The sequence below is a fragment of the Moschus berezovskii genome, chromosome 11 (assembly GCF_049115385.1).
Source record: "Moschus berezovskii isolate FMDL1 chromosome 11, NW_MosBer_1.0, whole genome shotgun sequence".
Classification (NCBI taxonomy): domain Eukaryota; kingdom Metazoa; phylum Chordata; class Mammalia; order Artiodactyla; family Moschidae; genus Moschus; species Moschus berezovskii.
In genome coordinates, this window is record NC_142470.1 from 39,661,560 (window position 1) to 39,688,031 (window position 26,472).

General features: G+C 38.1%; 1 protein-coding gene across 1 annotated transcript in view; it reads right to left on the bottom strand.

Annotated features, from left to right (window-relative positions):
* ANTXR1 (ANTXR cell adhesion molecule 1) overlaps nucleotides 1-26,472 on the bottom strand; it is a 266,648-nt gene that overhangs the window by 216,659 nt on the left and 23,517 nt on the right. The window contains exons 2-3 of the mRNA XM_055400577.2: nucleotides 23,573-23,644; nucleotides 19,014-19,085 (exon numbers count right to left, since the gene is read on the bottom strand). Coding sequence (XP_055256552.1) covers nucleotides 19,014-19,085; nucleotides 23,573-23,644 — 144 coding nt within the window. The remainder of the gene's footprint in view (nucleotides 1-19,013; nucleotides 19,086-23,572; nucleotides 23,645-26,472) is intronic.

Genomic DNA, 26,472 nt, shown 5'->3' on the forward strand with positions numbered 1-26,472 from the left:
CAGTTTTTGCCTTTGGAACCTCAACGATACAGTAAACACACATCACAATTAACCACTAATGCTACACTCACAACATTTCAAGATGTCTCAGGGCTCCAAAAACATAGAGTGAACCGAACAGAATAGCAAAGATTAACTAAAGACATTTTGCTGCTACTTTGGAGTCATGAAGTCCCATAACCAACTCTAATCATTTGTTTGCTGCTGCTGCTAAGTCACTTCAGTCGTGTCTGACTCTGTGTGACCCCATAGACGGAAGCCCACCAGGCTCCCCCGTCCCTGGGATTCTCCAGGCAAGAACACTGGAGAGGGTTGCCATTTCCTTCTCCAATGTGTGAAAGTGAAAAGTGAAAGTGAAGTCGCTCAGTCCTGTCCGACCCTTAGCGACCCAACGGACTGCAGCCTACCAGGCTCCTCCATCCATGGGATTTTCTAGGCAATAGTACTGGAGTGTCTTGCCATTGCCTTCTCCAAATCATTTGTTTACAATGTATAAAAATCATATCCTCTTTACAATTTTTATCTCAGAGTAGGCCAGTATGATTAATGACATCAGGATGCATGTTGAACCAAAGATTCATTGTTATATTTTTTAAAGTTAGGTATAATTTATATATAGTAACATGCATAGGTATTTATTAATATCCCTTATAGTTATTGAATTTATTTCTATTACTTTTCTCTTAATATTCCTTCATTCTCTTTTAATATCTGTAGGATCTCTAGTGATATCCTCCCTTTCATTTCATTTCAGCAGTTGCTATATGGATTATGATATTTATCCTTATTATATAATAAGTTAATATCATGCCTCTTCTCATATAATGGAAAAACCTCTTAGTATTATACTTCCATGTAATTCTCTGTCATCCTTTGAGTTATTGTTGTCATATATTCTACTTCTGTTTGTAATACACTCCAAAATACAGTGTTAATTGTTTCTGTCTTAAATAATCATCTTTTTATGAAGTTAAGAAAATAGTTGGCCTTCCCTGGTGGCTCAGTGGTGAAGAATCCACCTGCTCATGCAGGAAATACTAGTTCGATCCCTGGTCCAGGATGACCTCACATGCTGGGGAGCAATTAAGCCCTGTACACATGACAACTAGAGAGTAGCCCCTGCTCACCACAACCAGAGAAAAACTCATGCAGCAACGAAGACCCAGCACAGTCAAAAACAAATAAATAAAATTATAAATGAAAAGAAAATAGCATTTCTGGTTGTTGTTTTCATGTGTTCTTATGGATAGTTTACACCTGGTATCATTTTTTCTCTGAAAAATTTCTTTTAACATTTATTTATTTATTTAGTAACACAGATATTGGAGAAGGAAATGGCAACCCACTCCAGTGTTCTTGCCTGGAGAATCCCAGGGTCGGGGGAGCCTGATGGGCTGCCGTCTATGGGGTCACGACTGAAGTGACTTAGCAGCAGCAGAAGCAACACAGATATGCTGGTAATGATTCTCTCAGTTCACTTTTTCTTTCCAGAAACGTCTTGATTTTGCCTTTAATTTTAAGGATATTTTCAATGGATACAGAATTCTGGATGGACTTTTTTTCCTTTTATCTCTTTAAAGATATTGATCCTTTGTCTTTTGGATTGCACATGCTTTTTTCCAGGGAAAAGTAAGAGATTTTCATTGATATTTCTCTGTAATATGTCTTTTCCATCCCCCTTTGACAGCTTTAAAGATTCTCTCTTTATTCTGGTTTTCAAGAATTCAGCTGTGATGTGCTTAGGTGATTTTTTTTTTTTAATCCTGTTTGGGGATCTTTCAGCTTCTTGAATCTGTGTGTGAAATATTATGTTTAGTATTCTAATTATACATATATTAGGTCACTTGATATCACCCCACAAATAATAAGATCTGGTTCATCACCCTACATGTTTTCCCTTCTCTCTTTCAGTTTGGATAATTTCTATTAATGTGTTTTTAATTCATTAATCCATTTTCTGCAGGTATTTCATTTTTCAGTCTGCAGTTTTCACTTGGTGTTTTGAGATTCTTTCTTATTTTTCAGATACCCCATGTCTTCCTCCATTATATGCACCTTTTCCTGTAAATTCTTTATATGTTTATAGTAGTTGTTTTAAATTCCTATTAATTCCAATAATTCAGTCATATGTAGTTTGCTCCCTCCCATTCCTGTGTTCTTTTTCTTGATCGTCAGTTATACTTTCCTACTTCCCATGTCTCACAATTTTTAAATTTGTATTTCACACATGGTATATTTTTTAAAAGCAGTGGAAACTTAGGTATAATATTGATTTTTTTTTTTTTTTAGACTCACTGCAGACTGTAAGCCTTTCATCTTTGTGAGCTGGGGTCGGAGTGGTGCTGAATGTTTAGATTCTCTCTTGAGTTAGATTGATCTTCGGTTGGGATACAGCTTTAATTAGACTGTATTCCCTGTTATTAACCCAGTTCCCAGCCTTGTCTTTGTGATCTTTTCTGTATTTGAGATGGGAGGTAGGCGCAGCTTTAGATAATTTTGCTTGACTTAGGACTCCGAAATCCAAGCAAGCACCACAAGTAGCCATGGGATTAAGTGATTTCTCTCTCATTTTCAATAACTCTTTCACCACTACTTTCTTGGGAAACTGCAGAGGTTTAGATGAGAGGGAAGAATTATTAGGCTGAGAAATTTTTCTTCATTGGGGCTCTTTAAGATAATCCATCTCTCTGGTGCACATTGTTGTCCAAGGTTCAGCTGACTTTTCCTCATATCTGAGAGGTCTGTCCACGGCTCACCTACATTTCTAATTTCCCAAACCCAGATCAGGTAGCCACCTTCAAGTACAGAAACGTCTGCTGATGTCTGCTCAGTTCTACTGGGCTTGCTTCTCTCTCATCTCATCAGTGCCTCCTGTGTGTCTGCTAGCCCCAGGGGAACATATGAATTTTATTTTGTCTGGGCTTTTCTGGTTGACCATGGAAATGAAGGTTTTTCACATCCCTCTACATCCTAACTAGAAGCAGACATACTAGAAAGGCTTTTCCTAAATATTTGCGACTACACATTTGTTTCAAGTCATGAAGGAAAATACTGGAGATGATTACCAGCATATAAATATACTCTAGTACCTTTCATCTTAACAAAATAAATCCTCTGTGACCCCACGTGTCCCTCTAGCTGTTGACCAATTCATTTGCACGTCTCTTCCAAACAAACCTTCTTGAAAGAGTACTTGCTTCCCAGTTTTTCTTGGTAAAGATTTCAAACGTAAACTGAGCTTTATCTCTTCATAGTGAATGAACAAAACCAAGGCTGGTGGGAAGCTCTTTGTGCACGGTGCGTGTGTGTGTGCCGAGCTGCTTCAGTCGTGTCTGACTCTGTGTGACCCCACGGGACTGCAGCCTCCCAGGCTCCTCTGTTCATGGGATCCTCCAGACAAGAATACTGGAGTGGGTTGCCATGCCCTCCTCCAGGGGATCTTCATGACCCAGGGATCGAACCCACGTCTCCTACATCTTCTTCACTGGCAGGCAGGTTCTTGACCACTAGTGCCACTTGGGAAACCCTGCATGCAAGGTGGGGCATACCAGTTGGTGGATGATCAGCTTTTATCAAGAGGATTCTTTGTTGGATGGATCATCCACTGATGCATTGGTGTGTGAATATATTCCCCCCTCTGAAATTTCTACAGAGAAGTAGTTCTCAAATTCATTCCTTGGGTGTTAATTCTGCAATTGACAAGGGAGAGGGTTGGAAGTAGCAACATTTGTTGTGCATATGTCTCCATAATCTCCCTTGTGTGGTGTCTGTCCATGAAACCTTTCTTGTTTAATTTTGCCAGAGAATATACTTCTCTTTTCTAGTGGAGTTGGAAAAGGGGGAACTTTTCAAATTGTAGTGGAAGCAAGTGGTTCTGAAGGTTGAAAAGATCCTTAAATAAACTTGTAAACATGTTCCAGTCTTTACCCTGTAACACTTTCTTGCCTTCTGCAGTAGCAGAAGACAGTTCCAGGTTTTGAGCTTTCCAAGGTTCTGCAAGGCTACAAGGCTAGTTCCTCCTCAATATCTCTTATTACGTATGACCTCTCCACACTGCTTACATCGCTTGCCACTCTGTATTCTTTCTGTCCTGTGCTCTTATGGTTTTAATTTCCTCAAAGATGGGCTTTGTGGTTTTGTTTCACCTTCTCCTGACTGTGGGTGCTTTTTGCAAGAAAAGGGGCTAAAAATGTCTTTACCCCTCAATTTAAAATGGAAACCCCTCACCTTTCAGCTCATTTTGCAGTGACTTTTGACTCAACAATTCCGCTGAAACTGCCTATTTCAAGGTCCTCAATGATCTCCACATTCCCAATTCAATGGTCATTTCTCTGTCTTCCTCTTACTCTCTAACAGCAGCATAGTTAACTCCTCTCTCTCAATTAAAAATGCTTTCTTCTCTTGACTTCCACTGTAGCATCCTCTCTCCATCTCCCACATCAGTTGTCCTTTCTCATATTTCTGAGTAAGCTTTTCCTTCTGTTCTAGAACTTTAAAGATTGGAGTGCCCCAGAACCCAGATGACCTTATTCTTACACCTACACTGAACCCTTGGAGAAGGGAACAGTGACCCACTCCAATTTTCTGGCCTGGAGAATTCCATGGACAGAGGAGCTACAGTCTATGGGGTTGCAGAGTCAGACACGGCTTTCACTTTTTTCACACTGTCTTACAAGGCAGTCTCATTCTTCCCATGGCTTCAGTACCATTCACAAGAGCATGGACTTTGCAGGAAGACAGACTGAATTGAATTCTAGTTCTGCCACTTCTAACATATGTCAACCTTTGGTTTCTCAAATGCAAAGTGAAAGTGTGGAACTATAAGATCTACCAGCTTCCTTCCAGCTCAGAGTCCTGCATTTGATTTTATGTGAGGACCAATGCTTGAAATAGAAGCAGAACCTGGGAATCTGCTGGTAATTGGAGAGGCTACATTTGACAGGCAGGAGTAGTCTACAGTACAACACAGGGTCAAGTGCAGACCAGTAACTGAAGTTCATTAAAAGGAGCCCATCAAGGAATTTCCAAATTCCGGAGCTGTCCTCAGCTAGCATAAAGGACAAGAACAACGGTTTAATCACAGGGCAACAAGATGAATTTGTCCAAACAAACTCCTCTGTATACAACTCTATTTTGGTTTATTACTCATTTGCAGAGTGGTTTTCACCATGCAGTTTCCTATGGCACTACTTGGCTGCAAACAAATCCCTGTAAGACCGTCCCCATCACTAACCTTTTCCCCTAGTTGAGTCATATTTTGCAAGAGACGGGTGTGGTGCAAAGTAGGCGCTAAGGTCAGGGTTGCCCAAATATATATCTTTATCCTGTGAGAATCTTTAGTTCCACAATCCTCTTAGTTCAATAGGGACCGGGTCTCTCCTGGTGCTGGAGGCATCTAAGATGATCAGTTTGATGTACCTGAGCTTAGTACTACTGACCACAAGGAGTGTTTGCAGGGGCAGAGGATAGAGTGACGCTCTGCCAAATCTGGAGCAACAGAGAATGAGGAGCCCAGAGTCACTTTCTTGGATAGAAGCTGAAAGTAGACGGTTCTATGGTAGATAATAGACAAGAGTCTGCTGTTCTGGTCATGCTGGATAAAGCTACAGTTCTCTCCAAAAGATAGGACTTCCTTGTCACACTTTGGAGCAATGTTGGGCTGGAGATGGGAGTAGGTAGGAGTATACAGGTCACACCAGATAATTCAATCTACAAGTCAAATGTGGGCACATCTGTTTGAGAAGAATAGGAGAATCACACAAGACATTGGTAGAATGTTGGGAAATGAAAATTCTTATAATCACTAATGGCAATGTAAATTGGTGCAGCCCTTTTGGAGCACAATTAAATCATGTCTACTGAAGTTACATATTCACATACCAAAGACCTAGCAATTTAATCCCTAGGTATATATCTCTATATTAGAGAAATCTTGCTTCCCACCTTCTGGGAGACAGGTACAAGAATGTTCAATGCAACTGTGTTTATAATGGTGAAAAGTTAGAAACAAACTAATTGTATATTAATGAGAGAATAGCTTAGTACATGGTGGTACGTTATTACAATATAATGCAATGCAACAGAAAGTATACATTAGTTAAAATGAACCAAGTGTAGCTACACGTATCTACACAGAAAAAGTTTCAAAACCATGATGTTAAGTGTAAAAAGCAAGCTCAAGAAGAACACAGTATGATAGTTTATTATAAAACGGAATATGAAAAAATACATTATTCATGGGTATGCAAAAATATACAACAGTCATTAAGATGATAAATCCTACTTTCAGTATAGTAATATCTCTGATAAGAGAAAGGGGGTGTCAAAACATGTAGCATTTTATTTCATAAGCTTGGTGGTGGATAATGAGGGTTTACAATCCTTTCTTTGGATACTTTTGTTATACTTAAAATATTTAATAATTTCAAAAAATTGTTGAGCGTGAGTATCAAAGGCTGAACCACAGTTCACAAGGAAGCATTCTGAGCCTATCAAAGGTAGTGCTAAATCTAAGGTTCAAGTTCCCACCCAGGAGGCCAAGGGAATAGGAGGTGATGGACAAGCCTGATGTTGACCAATAGTAGATTTTTTCTGGTTAACCCACAGAAAATGTGTTGGTCTTAGCTCTCTAGATTTGAATATGAGAACTCTACCATGTTTGATGCTGCTATTTCTGAAGTTTGCCTTGCTGGCTTCATCCAGATAAGAATGTTTGTGGCTGCTGCTCTGTCAGATGTTATCCTTTATCTATGCCACATGCCAGATAGTAGGTGAGCAGGGGAAGTTGCATTTCCTGAGGATCCATGCTGTGCTAAGGTCTCTGCTAGGCTCTTTCCATGCATTAGTTCACAAAGCATCACAACACCACCCAATGGTGTTTATTATCTTCATCATACATTTGAAAAGAAAACAGATTTAAGAGGTACAGAACCTCTGGTGCTGGTAGAGCCCAGACTGGAGCTGAGGCTGGTCCTGGTACAAAGTCTGTGTTGTCTCTGCTACATATGTGGCATCCAAACTTGGTACAGGACAGTTAACTGCACACAAAGACACAGAAGATGTGTGTGTGTGTCTGTGTGTATAATGTTTTTCCCTAGGGCATAGATTATACTCCAAAATTTGAGAAAGGACTCAACATGATTTTTATGTGAAGTTAAACATTGGTGTGTTACGGAATAGGATACAAATGCACATTAATTTTCAAGATGAAAGGTTGTTGAGGAAATTTCTTATTTTGATGAGCCACTTCAAACTCAACCTAGGGACCCCAGGGCTATGCCTTTCCTTTCTCCTTCCTAAGAGTGGTCCTCCAGAGGGAGACTATGAGAAGCGTAGGACCAGTCTGCTCTCACACATCCATCTGTTCCTAGACCTACTGAACTGCTTTAAGATGGGTTCTTTTTCACCATCATTGAGATTCAATAGACATTGCCTGTGTGCTCCCATCTGGAGGAAGTCTTGCTAGAACCATTAGACAACGGAAACAATCATTTTTACCTGATGCCATGCCAAAGCAGTCTTTTCTACCCATATCCCTCTGTGTAGGGAGAGACCAGACAAAGGTTAAAAACTTCAGAGAAGGATGTGAGGCATGGAGAACCGGGGACTTGCTCTGAATTATTCCTGGCTATGCTGTGATGATTTAAGTGGGATGTGTCCATGAGGATTTAGGGTGATTCCTTAATTATTTGTTAAAACCCCCAACAATAACCACAAATATAACAGCACCATCTACTAGGTGGCTGGCATTGCTAATCCTTCCAACAGTTCTACAAGGTAGGGATGATCATTACAATGTTCATTTCACAATCAGAAAGACAGAGACACAGAGAGGTAAGGGTCTTCCCATTGACTGAGACACCGTGATATTATCTCTCAGTCAAAAGAAGAGAGTAAATAAGTGCTTCGCTCCATTTCTATTAATTTTGCCATCAGATCTTCTTGTACCTGCATGAACAGTACTTCAAAATGGAATGAATCCAGGTGCTTTCAAGCAGAAAGTGTCTGAAGACTCTTTTTCTCTCCTGTTACTTTTAAATTTAGAAAAAGCTTTCAGAAGTATGCCCCTTGGTAATGACAGCCTGCAATCATTCTGCTCTAGGAATCAAGTGATGTGTTCAGAATATGTCATTTTTCCCCCGTGATACTGATGGTAAAACCACACTCTCGACCAAACCAAAGGCTGACTGGGAGGGAGAGAGAAGTGTGGTCTCTTGGTTTCTACTCAGCAGTTTGAGCCAAGCGTTCTTGGCTTTCTCTCCAACTCCTTAAGCAATAAGCAAGATGCTTAACCTCTTAACCCCATCTGCAAATTGCTGATTCTACCTCTGTACCTCTTTGTGAGGAGTATTTCCAAGCTATGTTGTTAAAAGACCACAAAGATAAAATGTGTAGAGGGCACATGCTTTCAGGGGAACTGCTTTCTGGAAGAAGTCAGAGGGTTTGGAGTGGTGAGTTATGTAGGCTTAGGTTTATTTTTAATTTAAAACTGTATATAGTAGTAAAACTGTGGGAAACTCTATAGTGCAGTGATTAGGCGTGTGGGACATTGGGGCCACGGTTCCCGGGCTCAAATCCAGGTTTCTACATTTACGGTAGAGTGGCCCTGAGCCTTTTCTGACTCAGTATCCCCATCTACATAAAACATAATAAATAATATAATTCCCATAGCAACCTTACAAGGTAGGTAGTATTATTTTCTCTTATAATTGAAAAAGGTATTCTAGGTTATCAGCCATTAATAGAAGATTTTATATATATATATATATAAATATATACACATATATGCTGCTGCTGCTGCTAAGTCACTTCAGTCGTGTCCGTCTCTGTGTGACCCCATTGACGGAAGCCCACCAGGCTCCCCTGTCCCTGGGATTCTCCAGGCAAGAACACTGGAGTGGGTTGCCATTTCCTTCTCCAATGTGTGAAAGTGAAAGTGAAGTCGCTCAGTCGTGTCCGACCCTTAGCGACCCCAGTGACTGCAGCCTACCAGGCTCCTTCATCCATGGGATTTTCTAGGCAAGAGTACTGGAGTGGCTTGCCATTGCCTTCTCCAATACACATATATAAGTACACACAAATGCATATATACTTCTGTATTTGCACATATTATATGTATAGTGGTTGCTACCATTTAATTATTCCACAGATAAGAAAAAGGATAATAATATGCATACAGATACAGTGATTTAGGTAAGCTATGTAATGTAATAGAAAAAAAATCACCGGATTGAAACACTTTAATTCTGTGAATTAAAAAAAAAATCCTACTCTTACTATTTATATGAATTTAGGCAAATAATTCAACCTCTCTGAGAATAATTTTCTTAGCAGTGAAGTGAGGCCATTGAGTTGGATAAGACATAATAATTCTTTGACTCACAGTTGTTTCGTTATGCTTTTTTTTTCATTTTGCAAAGTTTACAAGAAAGGTGAAATTTCCAGTTAAAAACAGTGATCTGGTTCTACACATTTCAACCTTCCTTTTTCTTTCCAAAATGCTGTAAAAACAGCTGAACTAGTATGACAGGGAAAATGTTTTGCATTGTTGGCAAACTGGTAAGCGTGTCATATACATGCCAGACTCTTGGAATAATTCCTGAAAGGTGTAGAGCTGCTGAGATCAAGGTGACAGAAGGACCTACCAGCCTGCAAGTCTGTGACTTGAGGAGGAAAGCCTGTGGTTGATGGTGAGATAGATTCTCAACATAGTGATCCAACATCTACACTTGACTATTTTCCTTTGGCACAGGCTTCCTCCTTACGTTGGACATACTCTCTAACACATATAAATTTTCCTATCTTCTTTTCCTGTGATCTTTACATTTTCAACAAAGATTTACACAATCTCTGACAGAACTCATCTCAAATCCTAGTAAATGTAGTTGTTCCTCTTTTGAGTCACTCTACTAAGAAAAATTCTCATAAGATGGAAAGAAGAGGAGCAATTTAAGAAAGTTACGAAAATTTCCTCTTTGAAGCAAACTCATATAAGAAACAGGGGGACACATAAAGCAATTCTAATTCATATTCATGATAAAGATATATCATCTCTAACACAATAACAGTGTGTGCTCCCCCACACAAAGAAAAATTCAGGATCAGGAAAATATTCATAGGGTTGAAAGATATTATTTGTCAGTTCAAAAATGTAACGGCACTGATGAAACAAATTAAAGAATGCCTAAATAAATGGAAAGACAGCCTATGTTCATGGATCAGAAGACTTAATATTGTTAAGATGACAATACTACTCAAAGTGATCTACAGATTCAGTGTAATCTCTGTCAAAATTCCAATGAGTTTTTTTCTGCAGAAACAGAAAAACTTATCCTAAAATTCATGCAGAATCTCAAAGGAATCTAAATACCCAAAACAATCTTGGCAAAGAGCAAAAGTTGGGAGATTCATACTTCTTGGTTTCAAAACTTGCTACAAAGCAATAGTAATTGAAACAGTTTGGTACTAGCATAAGGACAAATGTATAGGCCAATGGAATAGAATAGAGGCACAGAAATAAAACTTTGCACATATGGTCAAGTGATTTTCAACAAGAGTGCCACCCATTGAATGGGGGAAAAGATCGTGTTTTCAACAAAAGGTGCTGGGAAAACTGGATATCCATTTTCAACATAATGAAATTATGCCCTTATTTCAAATCATAAGCAAAAATTAACTCAAAATGGATCAAAGACCTAAATGTAAGAGCTAAAACTCTAAGACTCTTAGAAAAAACAAAGAGGAAAGCTTTATGACCTTGGATTTGGCAAAGATTTCTTGAAATGTAAAAACAAAAGCACAAAGCAGCCAAAGAAAAAAATAGATAAATTGGATTAATCAACAGTAAATAATTTTATATATTAAAAGACACTATCAACACAGTGAAAAGATAACTCACAGAATGGGAGAAAATATTTGTAAGTCATGTATTTAATTGGGGCTTAATATCCAGAATGTGTAAAGAACTCTTAGAATTAAATGACAACGATAAAAAACCCAATTAAAAAATGGGCAAAGGACTTGAACAGACATTTCTCTAAAGAAGATATACGAATGTGCCAATAAACAAATGAAAAAATGCTCAACATTTATCATCATTAAGGAAATACAAATAAAAACAATGAGATACCATTTCATACCCATTGGGATGGCTATTACAAAAGAAAAAGAAAAACAACCCACCAGATTAAATGGATTAAAAATGAATGTAAGACCTGAAACCATATAACTCCTAGAAGAAAACATAGGTAGTACACTCTTTGCCATCGATCTTAACAATATCTGAGCATATCCTCAGGCAAAGGAAACAAAAGATCAGCAAACCAGACTACATCAAACTAGAAAACTTCATATCTGATATGAGATTAATATCCAAATACAAAGAACTCATACAACTCCACAACAACAAAACAACCCAATTTAAAAATGAGTATAGGACCTGAATTGACATTTTTCCAAAGGCATACAGGTAGTCAACAGGCACACAAAGAGACGTTCAACATCACTAATTATCAGGGAATTGCAAATTAAAACCATAATGAAATATCACCCCATGCCTGTTCAATGGCTATTAACACAATGGCAAGAAATAAAGAGTGCTGGAAAGGATTTGGAGAAAAGGGGACTCTCAAACACTGTTGATGGGAACATAAATTGGTGCAGCTACTAATGGAAAACAGTATGGGTTTTCCTCAAAACTTAAGAATAGAACTATCAACTACTTGACTTCTGGGTATTTATCCAAAGAATATGAAAACACTAATAAGAAAAGACATATGTGCCCCTATATTCATTATAGTATTAGCATTATTTACAATAGCCAATATATAGAAACAGCCTAAGTGACTGTCAATGGATGAACATGACATGAATAAAGAACACGAATGGATAAGAATATGTGCGTATATGTGTGTGTCTGTATATATGGAGAGGAATACACAATGGAATACTACTCAGTCACGAAAAGATAAGTGCATAAAAAGCCCTGCCATTTACAACAGCATGGAGGGACCTAGGGGATACTATGTTAAAGGAAATAAATCAGATGGAGAAAGACAAATAAATACTGTACAATTTCACTCATATGTGGAATATAAAAGTCAAGCAAACAAACAAAAATAAGTGAATACACCAAACCAACCAAAAACAAACATGTAGATTCAAAGAACAGAGTAGCTGTCAGAGGGGAAGGTATTTTATGTGAATATGAAATAGCTAAAGAGGATCAACTATGGTGATGAATGGAAACTAAAATTTTAGTGGTGTCCATGTTGTGTACACTGAAGTATAAATATACGTTGTACAAATAAAACTTACATATTATAAACCAAAGTTATCTCAATTTTTTAAAAAAACAAAATGATAAGTATCGATAAGGACGTGAAGAACTTGAAATCTCTATGCATTGTTGGTAAGAATGTGAAATGGTGAAGCCACTGTGGAAAACACAAAACACTATGATGTTTCCTCAAAAAATTAAACACAGAATTTCTATATAATCCAGCAGTTCTACTTCTAGTGTATGCCCCAAAGAATTGAACGCAGGAACTTGAACAGATTTCTACATGCTAATATTCATAGCAGCATTATCCACAACAGCCAAAAGATGGAAACAACTCAAATGTCCATTGACAAATAAATGGATTAACAAAATGCATTATATACATACAAAGCAATATTATTGTGGCCTTAAAAATGAATGAAATTCTGATGCATGCTACAATATGGATGGACCTTGAAGACATGTTAAGTGAAATAAGCCAAACACAAAAGAATAAAAATTAAATGATTCCACTTATATGAAGTAACTAGAACAGACAAATCCAGGGAGATAGTAGAACAGAGGTTACCCGGGACTGGGGAGAGTCTCAGTTTAGGATGATGAAAAAATTCTGGACTTGGATAGTGGTGATGGTTGCACAACTTACTGCCACCACATTGTATGCTTAAAAATGTTTAAAATGTTAAGCTTTATGAATGTACATTTTATCACAAAAAATATGATGGATATGAATACAATGGAAAAGAAATTATGTGACTGACAATGGGTTAATATGCAAAATATACAAATAGCTCATACAACTCAATATCAAAAAACAAACAACCCAAGATACCCAAGAGGCATAACAGCTATAAATATTAGAAAAGAGGACAGATGTTATCATTAATTGCAAATAATGTAATCATCTTGCTAGAAAAATACTCCAAAAGTAAGTAGAAAAATACTAGAATTAATAAAATGGTTCTTTAAAATGTTGAGATAAGAAATAAATCTACAAAGCAATGATTTCCCCCAGGTCAGTATTTCTTAAAACTGTTTGGGAGGCATTGGCCTGTTTTGTTGCAAATTATAATCTCCTTGACTTGCAAATTTTAAAAAATAATTTTATGGAGTTCAGTAAAAGCCCATGGATCCCAAGCTATAGATTAACTGCTTTATAGTGAATAATAGTTTAGAAAATACAACAGAAAAGAAATTCATTCACGATGGAAGCAAAAATTTAAAATTTCTAAGAATAAACCTAATGAATACTGCATGAGACTGATTTGAAGAAAATATCAAAACCTTACGGGGGGACATAAAAGAGAAGTGATATATCCATAAGTAAGAAAATCAATATAGTAATAATATAATGCCATTTTGTTCAGATTATTCTGTATTTTTCATACAATTCAAGTGAAAACTCAGGTATATTTTAGAATATATAATAATTTAAGTAATTACTTGAAGTTCACATGGTAGGGAAAAATAAACCCAGTCACTTAAAGACCAGGAGATTTTCACCCAGGACTAGAGGTAAGGAAGGACTTATCTTTCAGATGTTAAAACTAATTAAAATAATGAGGTACTAGCATAAGAACAGACAGATGCAATACATCAGAATAGAAACCCAGCAAAGGACCCAAGTCTATGAGAAAGTTTAAACTTTTAAATCGGTAGTAAAGGTTTACCCAGCATCTAAATGATGTTAGAAAACATCTCCACCTAAACACCTGGAGAAAAATGATGGACCTCATACCTTATATCAGGTTAATTCTAGAAGTAATAATGTAAAAAAATTATTAAAAAGTACTGTAGATAAAGGTAGTCATATAAAGGAAAATAGTAGTTGAATCATAATTATGAATACTGATTTTAAATTTCTGAATAAAATACAGAAAACAGAATTGAGCTCTACTTTAAAATAATAAAATATCACAACCAAGTGTAACTGGAAATGCATCTGACCCAGTAGTAAAATATCTTTTCAATGCATTTCACTGTATTAGTTAGGTCAAAGAAAAAAATATGATCTCAATAGATACCAAAAATGCATTTAATTAAATTGAGTATCTATTTCTGGTTTCTTTTATAGGAAGAGTTGGACTTCCTTGACATGGTCTCATTTCAAATGATGAAACATTTGAAGCATTTTTCTATTAAGATCAGGAACATTTAATATGTTAATGAAGAAACCTAAAAAAACTTGCTACACATTGTCAATTATTTTGTAAACTGATGACACCAAGAAATCTTGAAAGAACAACATGATAGAATGCAAAACACATGAGTTGGACTGAATCCAGAACCAGAATGCCAGTTCTGCCACTTTTAGTCTTTGACCTGAGCAAGTTGTCTAAACTCTATGAATCGCAGTGTCCTTATCTGTAGTACTGAAGCAGCAGCAGGTAAGATGGAGTTAAATTTGCTGTCTCTTCTGTTGATTGTAAAAATATCTGGACAAATGAAGAAAGCAAACACAGTAAAACTCTGAAAAGCAAAAAATTCAGGTGAATTGGAGAGTTAAAACCTAGAGAAATAACCCATACAGGAATGAATTCCAATTTTTTTTCTTCATTTCCTTCTAGCTTTAATCTGAGGGTGGTCTCAATCACATGGCAGTAGCCTGGGATGTCACCTGAAAGCTAAGGAAGTCCCCATATTTCTGGCCTCTGGGAAAAAAGGTTCCTGTGGTCCAAAGAATGTGGAGGAAATCCCATTTCTATTCTCTTTTATTACTCCTGGCCTTGTCCCAAGGGTGGCCTCAGTACAGAACTGCATGCAGCAATGTGGTGACCAAAACTCCATGAAGAACCCCATTTTTCTTGCTGGAAGACTTGGAAAGGGGAGCCCTCACTGAGAAAATTAGTATGTGGGGAATCCTAGAGAGGAGAGAGCTGGAAAAGGGGATCCTTCTAACTGTGTATGAAGTTGTGTAAGTCCCGGGCTCATCTCTGAAGTGCACATGTGCAGGAGAGACCCAAGGCAACTTAGCAAAAACTGAAAACTGAACCAAAATAAAAACCACCACCCACAGAAGAGATAGAACTTGTGATCTGAACCTCGCCATGGCGATTGCCAACTAAAGCAAACAAATCAGTATCTCTATAGGATTTGAATATGAGTCAGTCTTAACAATCTAACATTAAAAACTTTTAGAATATAACCTAAAATTGTTCAACATACAAATCACCTGGAAAAATGTGACCAAGTCTCAAGAGGGAAGGCAAGAAGCCAATCCTGAGCTACTGGAATTATCAGTTATAATAGTTATTATATAATAAGAGTTAAAATAACTATTTTTATAGTTATAGTTATATAACTATAACAACAATATAATCCATGAGGTAAAGGTAAACACACCTAAAATAAAAGGAAAGACAGAAATTCTCAGTAGAGGAAATTTTTTTAGAAGAACCAAATAGATATTTTAGGATTGAAAAAATACAGTATCTATAATAAGAAATTCAGTAGATGAGCTAAGCAGCAGCATGGAGATGACAGAGGAAAGTCAATATGAAGATAGAATGACAGAAACAATCTAGTATAAAGAACAGAAAGAAAATTACAAAAAACAATTGAACAGAACTTCAGGGACATGTGGAATAACACCCAAAAGGTTTAACATGTATGTCACTGAGATCCCAGAAGGAGAGGGGAAAACAATCAGTGCAGAAAAAATTATTTGAAAAATAACATTACAGAGACACCCAGTTTGATCAAAGTTATAAATTTCTAAGTTCAAGGAGTTCAGCAAAGCCAAAATAGGATAAACTAAAAAAACAGCCAAAAAAAAAAAAAAACCAGCTATGGCAGACATATCATACTCAAACTGCTGAGAACTAAAGGTAAAGAGAAAAAAAAAAATCTTTAGTCAGTGAAAAATGATACTTTACATAATTATTTTTTATTGTATTATTCCAACCTTCCCCTGGTTTCCCTGTGTGGGTCTGATGCCAAGAATTGGTTTCAAATGTACCTTTGATATTATTTCTTTTACTATGCCCCAAATCTTTTGCTCTTGTTGAAATGAGAATCTCTGCTAATTCATGTCTTGTTTTTCAGCAAGTTTTTAAAAATTCTGTAAGTTTCCACATTATTATACAGGTCTAATAATGCATCTTTCCCTGTCTTGCAGGGATATTATGAAGATCAAATGAGACAGCTGATCTTCATAATAAATATAAATATCTATTATATTTCAAAAAATATAAACTAAAACACTGAGAGTTATATATTTCAGAAACTATCAGTTTGGGAGCTCTAAAGCCTAATTCATTACACCAATCTCATGAGGAAGTATTTTAAATACTTTCTGGTTTGTCCACATCTCTCCACACGCTGACAAGCTTGTGGATGTGTCAGTGAACCATTGCCATGCTTCACCAGATGATCCATAGTTTAGGCCAAGAGGTCACCACAGAAAACTCATTCAATCTTTGTTTGATTTACAATGTTGTATTAATTTCTCCTGGACAGTAAAGCGATTCACTTATATACATTCTTTTCACATTCTTTCCCATTATGGTTTATCACAGGATATTGAACATGGTTCCCTGTGCTATACAGTAGGACCTTGTTGTTTATCCATTTTCTATATAATAGTTTGCATCTGCTAATCCCAAATCAGAGTCTTTTCCAGTGAGTCAACTCTTAGCATGAGGTGGCCAAAGAATTGGAGTTTCAGCTTTAGCATCAGTCCTTCCAATGAACACCCAGGACTGAACTGAATCCCAAATCATTCAGCTTTTAGCAAGGTATTTCTGGCTGTTATTTGATGTATCTTCATCCTTTAAATATTAAATGCTGCTTCCAGAAAAGTAGAGATTCTAATCCCAGTCTTCTCCTGGGCACAAGATACTATGAGTAGTAAAGTTAAGACATAAAAAACTAGATTCAAAGTAGGATTCAGATGACTAATTTGAACTAGCATATCCAAAATGGGTCTGAAAGCCTCAGCGTTGTAATACTGTTTATAAATCTGTGACCTCCCTCGACCTCTCCAACTTCCCAGAGGCTATGAGCAGTAGCACACAAAATATCCACAAGGGATGTGTGAACTTGGTCTCTTGCCAAACTCTCAGGCATGGAGTAAGTGGAATCAGCATAATGCAGCATTAGGCAGCCTTGGGTTGCAGGAGGATGCGAAGAATGGCTAAGAGAGGAGTTTTCTCTAAAGAAAAGATATCTTTGTAAGTTAAGACTGAGATATTATCATATATAAAGACTGAGAGAGATTAGGAGTCTTGCATGTGGTCCACAGGATACAGACAGAGTCTTAAGAGTTTCTTAAAATCCTTGGCCAATACTGAAGGGAAGTCACACAGGCTTCTTGGGCGTCACGAGTCTCTGATTACCAGCAGGTGGAGCAGAAACGATGTGCAGCCTGCATCTACAGTGGGTTCTGCTCTTTCCTTAGGAACAAGATAAGGCTCAGTCTCCCCTTCTGTCATAAGGAATAAGAATCCTCTGTTTTGAAAATGGGGTTTCAGTGCGTCTCATATGGCATGAGTGCATATGATAGACACTGATGAAGGCGTAACAGGATTTGGAAACTTCCATGTGGTACAGAGGACTCTTTTTGTTACAGATGGGAAGCAAAGACATGGAGAAAAACAGGACTAGATCAGATGGGCCCTGTCAGTGCAAATTCCAGGAAACCCTACTCCATCCTGTTAGTCCTGTTCTCATTTCTAGAAGAATGGTATAGAATAAAGTCCTTTGCCCTCCCTGTACTTGCTATTCCTCCCTTTCTCCATCCTGTTCACATAAGTCAGTCAATAATCTCAAGGGTGCCCCACCCTGGGGCCTCTCTCATGTGGACCATACCACTTTTTAAAACGTAGACAAAGAATCATTAACTCAGGAAAAGTGTCATCTCCTATATGCCACCCTAGCTGTGAATAAATGACACGTCTCTGTTACTGCTAATTTTCACCTACAAGTGGTAAAACCCCAAACAATGTTTGTGTTACTCTAGGTCTAAATCGGAGAAGACAATGGCACCCACTCCAGTACTCTTGCCTGGAAAATCCTCCTGGGTGGAGGAGCCTGGTGGGCTGCAGTCCCTGGGGCAGCGAAGAGTCGGGCACGACTGAGCGACTTCACTTTCACTTTTCACTTTCATGCATTGGAGAAGGAAATGGCAACCCACTCCAGTGTTCTTGCCTGGAGAATCCCAGGGATGGTGGAGCCTGGTGGGCTGCCGTCTATGGGGTTGCACAGAGTCAGACACGACTGAAGTGACTTAGCAGCAGCAGCAGTAGGTCTAAATAATCCTTTTATGTCAACAACATTTTTCCACACCTGATTCAAATTGTCTTTTATCTTGTGGTACCGTAAGCCCTCCCTTTCTATTTCCTGCCTTTATAATTATGGATGATAATATTTCAAGTTCTTACTGCTCTCACAGTGCTCAATCCACAAAATAAATATAATTTAAATAAAAGAAAATATAGTCCCCTAAGAATCTGGTTTGCTAACATTTTGCTCCACGTCAGCAGACTGAGTCACCAAGGTAAGATTTACCTTAATGTGATTCAGTCATTTATAAAGTTTCACCAACAGCAGGAAATTCTATCAAAGTCATCGCAGAGTAAATTAGCAGATGGGTCAATGTGCAAAGTTCAAGGCATAAGTGAAAAGAGAACTATTTGATTAAAATAACAGGTCAAGGCTGGCAGGAGGGCACAAATATCAGAACTACTCAAGAAAAGATGGGTTTTATAATGACAGAGATGGGAAGCATCCTTACCTGTCTTCTGTGAGTTTCATTAGGGTTGTTCCTTGAGTAGAGAAGACAATAAAGGACATTCTTAGCTGTGGGCTGGAAGGAAAAGCAATTCTATTAGGGAAGAAAGAGACACAGTGGAATGCCATTCCCTTCTAGGCTTCCCCCACCTTCTTCCCTTCTTATTATGGCTGCCAGAGCTGCCAACCTACAACCCAAAGGGCACTTCCACAGCTGGTGTAGCAATTATTTGGCCACCAGCAAACTTGAAGCTGTGGATCAAAGAGAAGACTCTCTTTGTCTTCCTGGAAGCTGCTTCTGATTTGACACCATCACTCAGTGAACATGGATTACAAGTAAGAAAGCTAAAGCTCATCACTTTCCTCCACTATGTCTGAAGGATGTCCCTAGAAGACTGGTTTGCATGCTGTCTATACAATTCAGGATCCTGACAGAAAACATTCCTGGTGTCCCTGCTATAGTCTGGTGTATCCTATAATTAATGGAGTGTCTAAGGCAGTGGCAACTTTATGCCATTAGTCATCAATATTATACAGTTTATTTTACTTGGAAAATAGGATCACAATCAATTTGTCATCTCTATTTGGCTTTCTAAGGAGGTTACCTTGTTAGGAGGGCATGTGCTGATGGGCCACAAGAATAACTATTCTACTTGGTAGTTAGAACTTCTCATGATTAATGAATACATCAGCATGGCTTTTACATGGCAGTGATTGGGAACTTTATCAATGTAAAATCCACACTCTGAAAGATAAAATAACCCTCAGGTGAGGACAAACATAACTTTTTGTCTGCAAGATGGACTGTCACACTACCATGGATCCACCACTGGAATGCTACCCTTTGGGGCTCTCTCTAGGTAGCCAGTTGGTTTACCTTCCTAATAGCAACCTATTTCTTCATGATGCAATAATTCTCATATCTGACCTGGCCACAGATCTTATAGTTCCCACTTCCTAAAATGTTTCCCCAAACCTGTTCCCCTTTCCTGACGATAGTAATTGTTTCCTAGTTGGTGACCCAGCTGATCATCATTCCTTGCTCCAATTCATTCCTCACACTGCTTCCAGAATTATTTTCCTAAAATATAAATCAGATCTTGTCACTCATCTTGTTGTCTCTATCAAATCTCCAGTGGCTTCTATTGCCTCCAAGATAAAGTTTACATCTATTACCTTATGTCCAATGCATCTTTGGAAACACTTAGCGTGGTCTGTAATACATAGTAGGAGCCCAAGCAACACCTGGTGAGTTGAAATTGGCCTCCTGAGAAAGACCTGGGTTCTCTGTCCATGGCAACAGGCTGCCTGTTACTACTTCACCAGTGCTGAGGACATTACATCACAAATGATAATAATAACAATCATAATTTTCATAATAATATAATAATCACCACTCCAATCATGTGCTTACTATGTGCCAGGCACTATTGTAAGTGATTCCCATGTATTATCTCATTAAACTTGTAACAACTTTATGAGATCATTACTATTACCAATCCTATTTTCCACAAAAGGAAATTGAGACTCTGAAAGATAAAATAATTTTCCCAAGGTCACACAGTGGGAGAGTGGTGAACTTTGGGCTTAAAACCAAGCATTCTGATTCTAGAACTTGGGTTCTTCACCACCATGTTATACTGCCTACCTTATAGAGAATTAAGCTCTGGAAAGAGTGAATTTAAAATGCGGGAAATGTAGGTCTCCAAACAGTAATTGGTATATGAGTCTGGGCTGAAGACATAATTTGGGAATTCTCAGCATACTAATGTGAGTAAAATTATTCAGAGTATCAGCAGGGAGATGGGAAGGGAGCCAAACCTAGAACCAACACTAACATTTAAAGGCCTGGCTCCGGTCAGAGGAAGAAAGGTGAGCCAGAAGTCAGTGAAGGAGAGGATTTCAAGGAGAGAGAAATCAGAATTCAATGAAGTGCCTCTAACCAGCAGGGCAAGCACTGCATGGCTCTCAATGGATTTGTCCTATTGAGCATCACTTTGGGACTGTGGTGAGAGTAAGCAGGTGTAAGGGTGGGGATGAAGGCAGATGGCAATGGGTTAAGGAACGAATGAGAAGTAAGAATGGAGCCAGACAGTCTTTAAGGATATTTTAGTGAGAAACTGGGAAAAAATTAAGGTAGCATCTATAGGAAGACAGGACCAGGAAATTCATTTTTTTAAAAAATGAGATTTTATCTATTGGCAATGGAAATGGAGCCAGAGGAAAGGTAGAGAAAAATAGTAGAAAGAAACAAAGACCTGGGGGAATATTGGAGACAATGGGATAAAATGGACTAATGTGAAAAGACTGGCATTAAATAAAGGGGATACTAGAATCTCAGAGACAATGGAAGGCATGAATATATCTTTTAAGAGGAGGATTAGAATAAGAGGTAATGCCTTGCCTGCTATTCTCTGGGCTTTTGGTGAAACAGCAGGTGAAGTTCTTTGCTGAGAGTGATGGGTGTGAGGTGTTGTATGAGGGTTTAAAGAGTATGGTGAAAAGTTATGGTACTGAATGAGCATGTACTGTATGTCGGGCACTATTGGAGGCCCTGGGACTGCAGCAGTTAACAAAAGACAGTCCCTCCTTTTGGAGTCTGCATGGCAGTCATGTCTTGGTGCCACATTTTGATGGGGGTCCATAGTCAAAGAGGACCAGAGGAGACAAAGAAAGTGGAAACTCCCTGGTGGTCCAGTGGTTAAGAGTCCATGCCGCCACTGCAGGGGACACCAGTTTGATCCCTCGTTGGGGAACTAAGATCTCACATGCCTCATGGCACAACCAAAAAAAAAAAAACAAACCAGGAAAGTGCCTCATGGTCTGGATTAAGCCATATCAACTACTCTGGTCCTTGGTTTCTTTGTCTATAAAACAAACAGAACTGCATTAAATGGTGTCTTAGTTTCCTCAATCCCTACATCTAATTTCTTTGACTCTAAAATAGTAAAGCGTCTGGAGGTGCTGAAGGAACTGGGGAAAACTGTGGAGTGCCCTCTCTAAGTCAGGTGCTGGGTTTGTTGCTTTGAGCACATTTTCTCTTATAATTTTCACCTGTAAACTGAGGTTCAACCAAGGTGAGTCAGTTGCTTTGGTTGCCCAAAGGAGCTTGGATGCAACTCCACATCTGCCTAACTACAAATGTTTTTTCAGGAGACTCCTCTGCTTTAGAGGGAACAGAAAACCATCAGAGCAAATAGAAACATAGCAGATACTCCCAAGTGTCTGGAGGTAGATTTGTATTATATCACTCCTGGATTAGAGTGTAGGAAGGGACATTATGGATCAATGACAAAAGGACTCTTATGGAAACTGGAACTGTCCAACTATTGGTTGTATTTGCCTCAAAAGGCAGCAGTTTCTCACCAGAGCTTTTCAAGCTGGCAGTTAGTGGGTAGCTCTTAGGATAGCTTGGAAAGTTATTCCTTTCAATTCTAAGCTTCTATGAGTCTCTTAAAATACTTTATTTCTCTCCTTTCCCTCTATTTTCCCCCTCCATCTCCTCCCAGCTTCTGTTTTCTCCATTCATCTATATGCTACTTGCTCTAGTTTTCAATTTTTGGCAACACAGAGAGGACACCCCTTAACCTGCTCCTTCTGGTCAGGCAGATGGGTACATGTGGAGACCAGCAGGTGAATTTGCAGGGAACACATTTATCAGTACCCTGGTCTCAGAGAACAACTTGTCTCCTGAGTTTAAAAAAAAAATCTTACAGAAGATGTATATGGCTACTTACACTGGCTGGAAGACTCAACAGAGGCCACCAGGCAGAAGTGGAGTTGCTTTCAAATTTACAACACCCAGAACAATTTTTACCAAAGACCTGGACAACTGGTTTAAATTCAAGCATATAGGTGAACGCTATCACAGTTGTGTGGTCATTTGGCAGCTGCACCCAAAGAGGGTAAAATGACCTCCTTTCTTTTACTAGTGGGAGTCTACATTTACTGGACTGCTAAGACCCCTGCAACGTTTACAGTGCTGATGTTCAAAATTTCATTGTCCTGCCTTGGACATATAGTTGAGAACGCTCAGAGCATTCTACCCCATAGGGCACATAGCCAGGTTGAACAAGCATGGTGATTTGCTCAGGATTGAGGAGAGCTCCCAGGGTATGAAACTTTCTGTGCTAAAACCAAGGAGGTTCTGGGCAGACTGGGGTGAATTGGTCACTTTACACCCCATAAGGTGTAAGGTGACCTTATACCATACACATGGGTCCAGCCAGAATGAGCCAATTTCTCCAGCATAATGCACTGTGAAAGAAAATGTTAATGATCCTTCTAGAAGGATATTATTTAACAAGAGAGGAAGAAGGTTAAAATGTTGATCTTATAACCAAATTGGGTTCCTGTTGAAAACATAGTCAAGTTATTCTATTTAGAAACAAAACAAAAACAAACAAAATATTCTAACGTGGCAAAGATGAAAACAAAAGCAAGTCTCTCTTCCAAGGTCTGAGATTCTACCTTTGTCAAAAAGCACCCCAAACTAGTTAGTAATTAGTAGAATAGCAAACATAGGCTGGGTTTACTTATGGCCAAGAACTACATATTTCTCACCTGATGAATTTATGAGCCAACTGTTCCACAAAGTAATAGATTTCATTCCAGTGGTGCAGCACACTTCCTGACCTAAGGAAGTAAAGCAGATGTGATTTAACCAGGTGTTCATTTGTCTTTACCTTGTGTCACATATTCTATTGTTTTACAGTTGACCTATCCTTTAACAGGGCTCACCATCTGAAACTTCCATAACTTTGGAAATTACCTGAAAGGATGCTTAGACTCAATTTTAGAATTCTGAGAAACTTAGGTAAAGAACTCTCTTCACTCCACCTCCAACTCCTTACCATCCCTACTCCATACACTCATATGTAAAAAAATTCCTGGGCCCAGCCATATTCACTGGTTAGTTTCACAGCTTTAAGGGATAGTTATTTTTGTGCCATTTATCGCTCTGATTAGAGAAGAAATAGTATTCCAATTCATTCAAATGAAATTGGCACAAATTATATGCCCAAATAGACAAAGAAAAACAAATTCTACTCCTCAAAAGAGTCAAAATTCATTGGTAAATATAGATTCAAAGTCTCTGAAAAAAATACTAGCAAAACAAACCAGCAGGAATTCAAAAGAATGCTAATCAGTTAATTGGTAATTTATTTCAGTAAGATATTGACAGTTCAAAATTTAAGGATAGTTAATGTAACTAGTCATACTAATACTTAAAAGAAGAAAAATGATACAGCCCCTCATCATTAAAAAGGGATCCTTTTACTGAAAAAAAAGAGGGAAACTTTCTCTAAGACATACGGAATCATAGCACTTTAAATTCGGAAACAGGTTTATTTCCCACAGTTGATTTCTGTTTCACTGATACCACTTAGTACTGCTTCAATTCAGCTTATAAGTATTTTCATAGTTCTCATACTAAATCTGTTGCACCGACTTCATAGTAACTTTTTCTATTTTAACATACTCTTTTGTAGACTCAATGCTCTTTTCCTTTTATTAAGGATCTGTTTCAGCTGAGCTCTGCATTTCTGCCTGTCATAATTGTTGAGGTTAGTTTGCTCTTTTGACTCTGACATTTTGTACTGAAAACATTTTCCACTGGTTTCAGATAGGTTTTATTTTTATGTGCTCATCTACCTTAATTTTAACTTCTAGAAAGTTATTGTTATTTTTGTTTCAGACTATTTTACAGATCTTTAAGATGAATCTGTGCAAAGTAAATTTTATGCCTTTTTTTTCTGTGATTCAATATGTCTAGGAATTCTCATTCTGGTTAAGTGTATTCCACCTCTATGAGTAAAATCTATTTTTTTCTGCCCCACATCCAGTAATGATATGTCTGTCTGATCTGAACAGAAATGATACAATACATTATGGTCAAACACTACAAGATTACATATCATAAGAGTATGGAAGTTCTCCAAGTTAACCTACATCTTCAATTCTAGGAAAAATTCTGAAAAAATGTTTTGTGAAACTCAAAAACAGACTTCAAAAATGAAATGAAGATTAAAGTTATAAAAGTAATCAAGGCAATAATGAAAAAGAACAAAGTTGGAAAGCCTGTCCTATCAAATATAGCAACCCCATATACATGATATGTAAGAGTAGAGCCGATGGAGTAAAATGAAGAACTATATCCACGCCTCAATGTATGGAAGGTCTTGCTATAACACACAGTGAAAGAAGTGATTCAAACTGGGAGGGAGAATAAACCCTTCCATGTCAATGCTGTGACAATGGATTTCTAATTGGAAACAACCCATCATATCACTATATCATACCAAATGTAACCATAGATATATTAAAACCTAATAAGAAAAACAAAACTTCCAATCCATTGGGTGAATTATAGAAGACTTTTATGTCATCAAGTTAGTGAGGAGTTCCCTCAACCAAATACAAAAAGTAGGAATTGTTCTTTACAAAAAGAATTTTTATGACTATTATAAGTGCCTAAAATTCTGGATGACAAAAGATACCATTGGCAAAGATGAGGGAGAGATTGAGAGAAGATGTTTACCACAAAAATAAATGGCAAAAGATTAGTGTCCAGTATATGTAAATAATTGGTACAAGTAAATGTTAACAAGGCAAACAATAGAAAGATAGACCAAGGATCAGAACAGGCAATCCACTGAAGGATGGTAAATCAGCATTTGAAAAAATATTCAACTCCCCCTCTAATAAATCCAGAAATGCTTTGTTTGGGGAAAAGCAAGTAGTTTGGGGGGCGGGGGCAGTAGCATAAAGCCTACAGGGTTGAGGAGTGGGGAGTTGGGGAGATGCAGAAGGGGTGGAGAGGGTGAGGCTTGACTTGTCAAAAATAAACCTTTTCCAGTAAACATTTCTATTCCAGTTTCTCAGCCTTTATGTATTCCATCTGCTTGAGACACACAACGTTCACACTGGCAAACTCCTACTCATTTGTAAGACCCAACTTGATGTCTGCCTGTTGCTTCGACCAACACAGATGGGGCTCATTGCTCCTGCCCTGGGATCTCAGGGCACTGTGTCCACCTCTCAGCCAGCATCCTGTGATACTGGGCTGCTGTCACTTTTTTTCTTCAAGCTTCCATTGTGAGAATGTGAAGGATATTTGCCTCTCCAGCATCTACCTATTAGTTGGATGGAAGGAAGGAAGAAGAGCATGGGGAGACGTCTCTATTGCTCATGGATGCCTTCTGATCTTTTGCCAGCTGGTCCTGGCTTCTGGCCTTGTTTGGATGAGTGTCCCAGGCCTGAGACTCAGATAGCTCCAGCCAATTCCTGTGACCCTATGTGATCCCAAGGAGCCTTCCCAGATGGGCCAATGATTCTAGAGTACAGGTTCTCAATGAATGGGCCTATCTAATCAATGGTAGATCTCTGAGTTTAATGCAACTGGGAGTCTCCCAATAGCTCACCAGAAGAGCATATCTCAGCCCTAAACTTTTAAAGCTTGG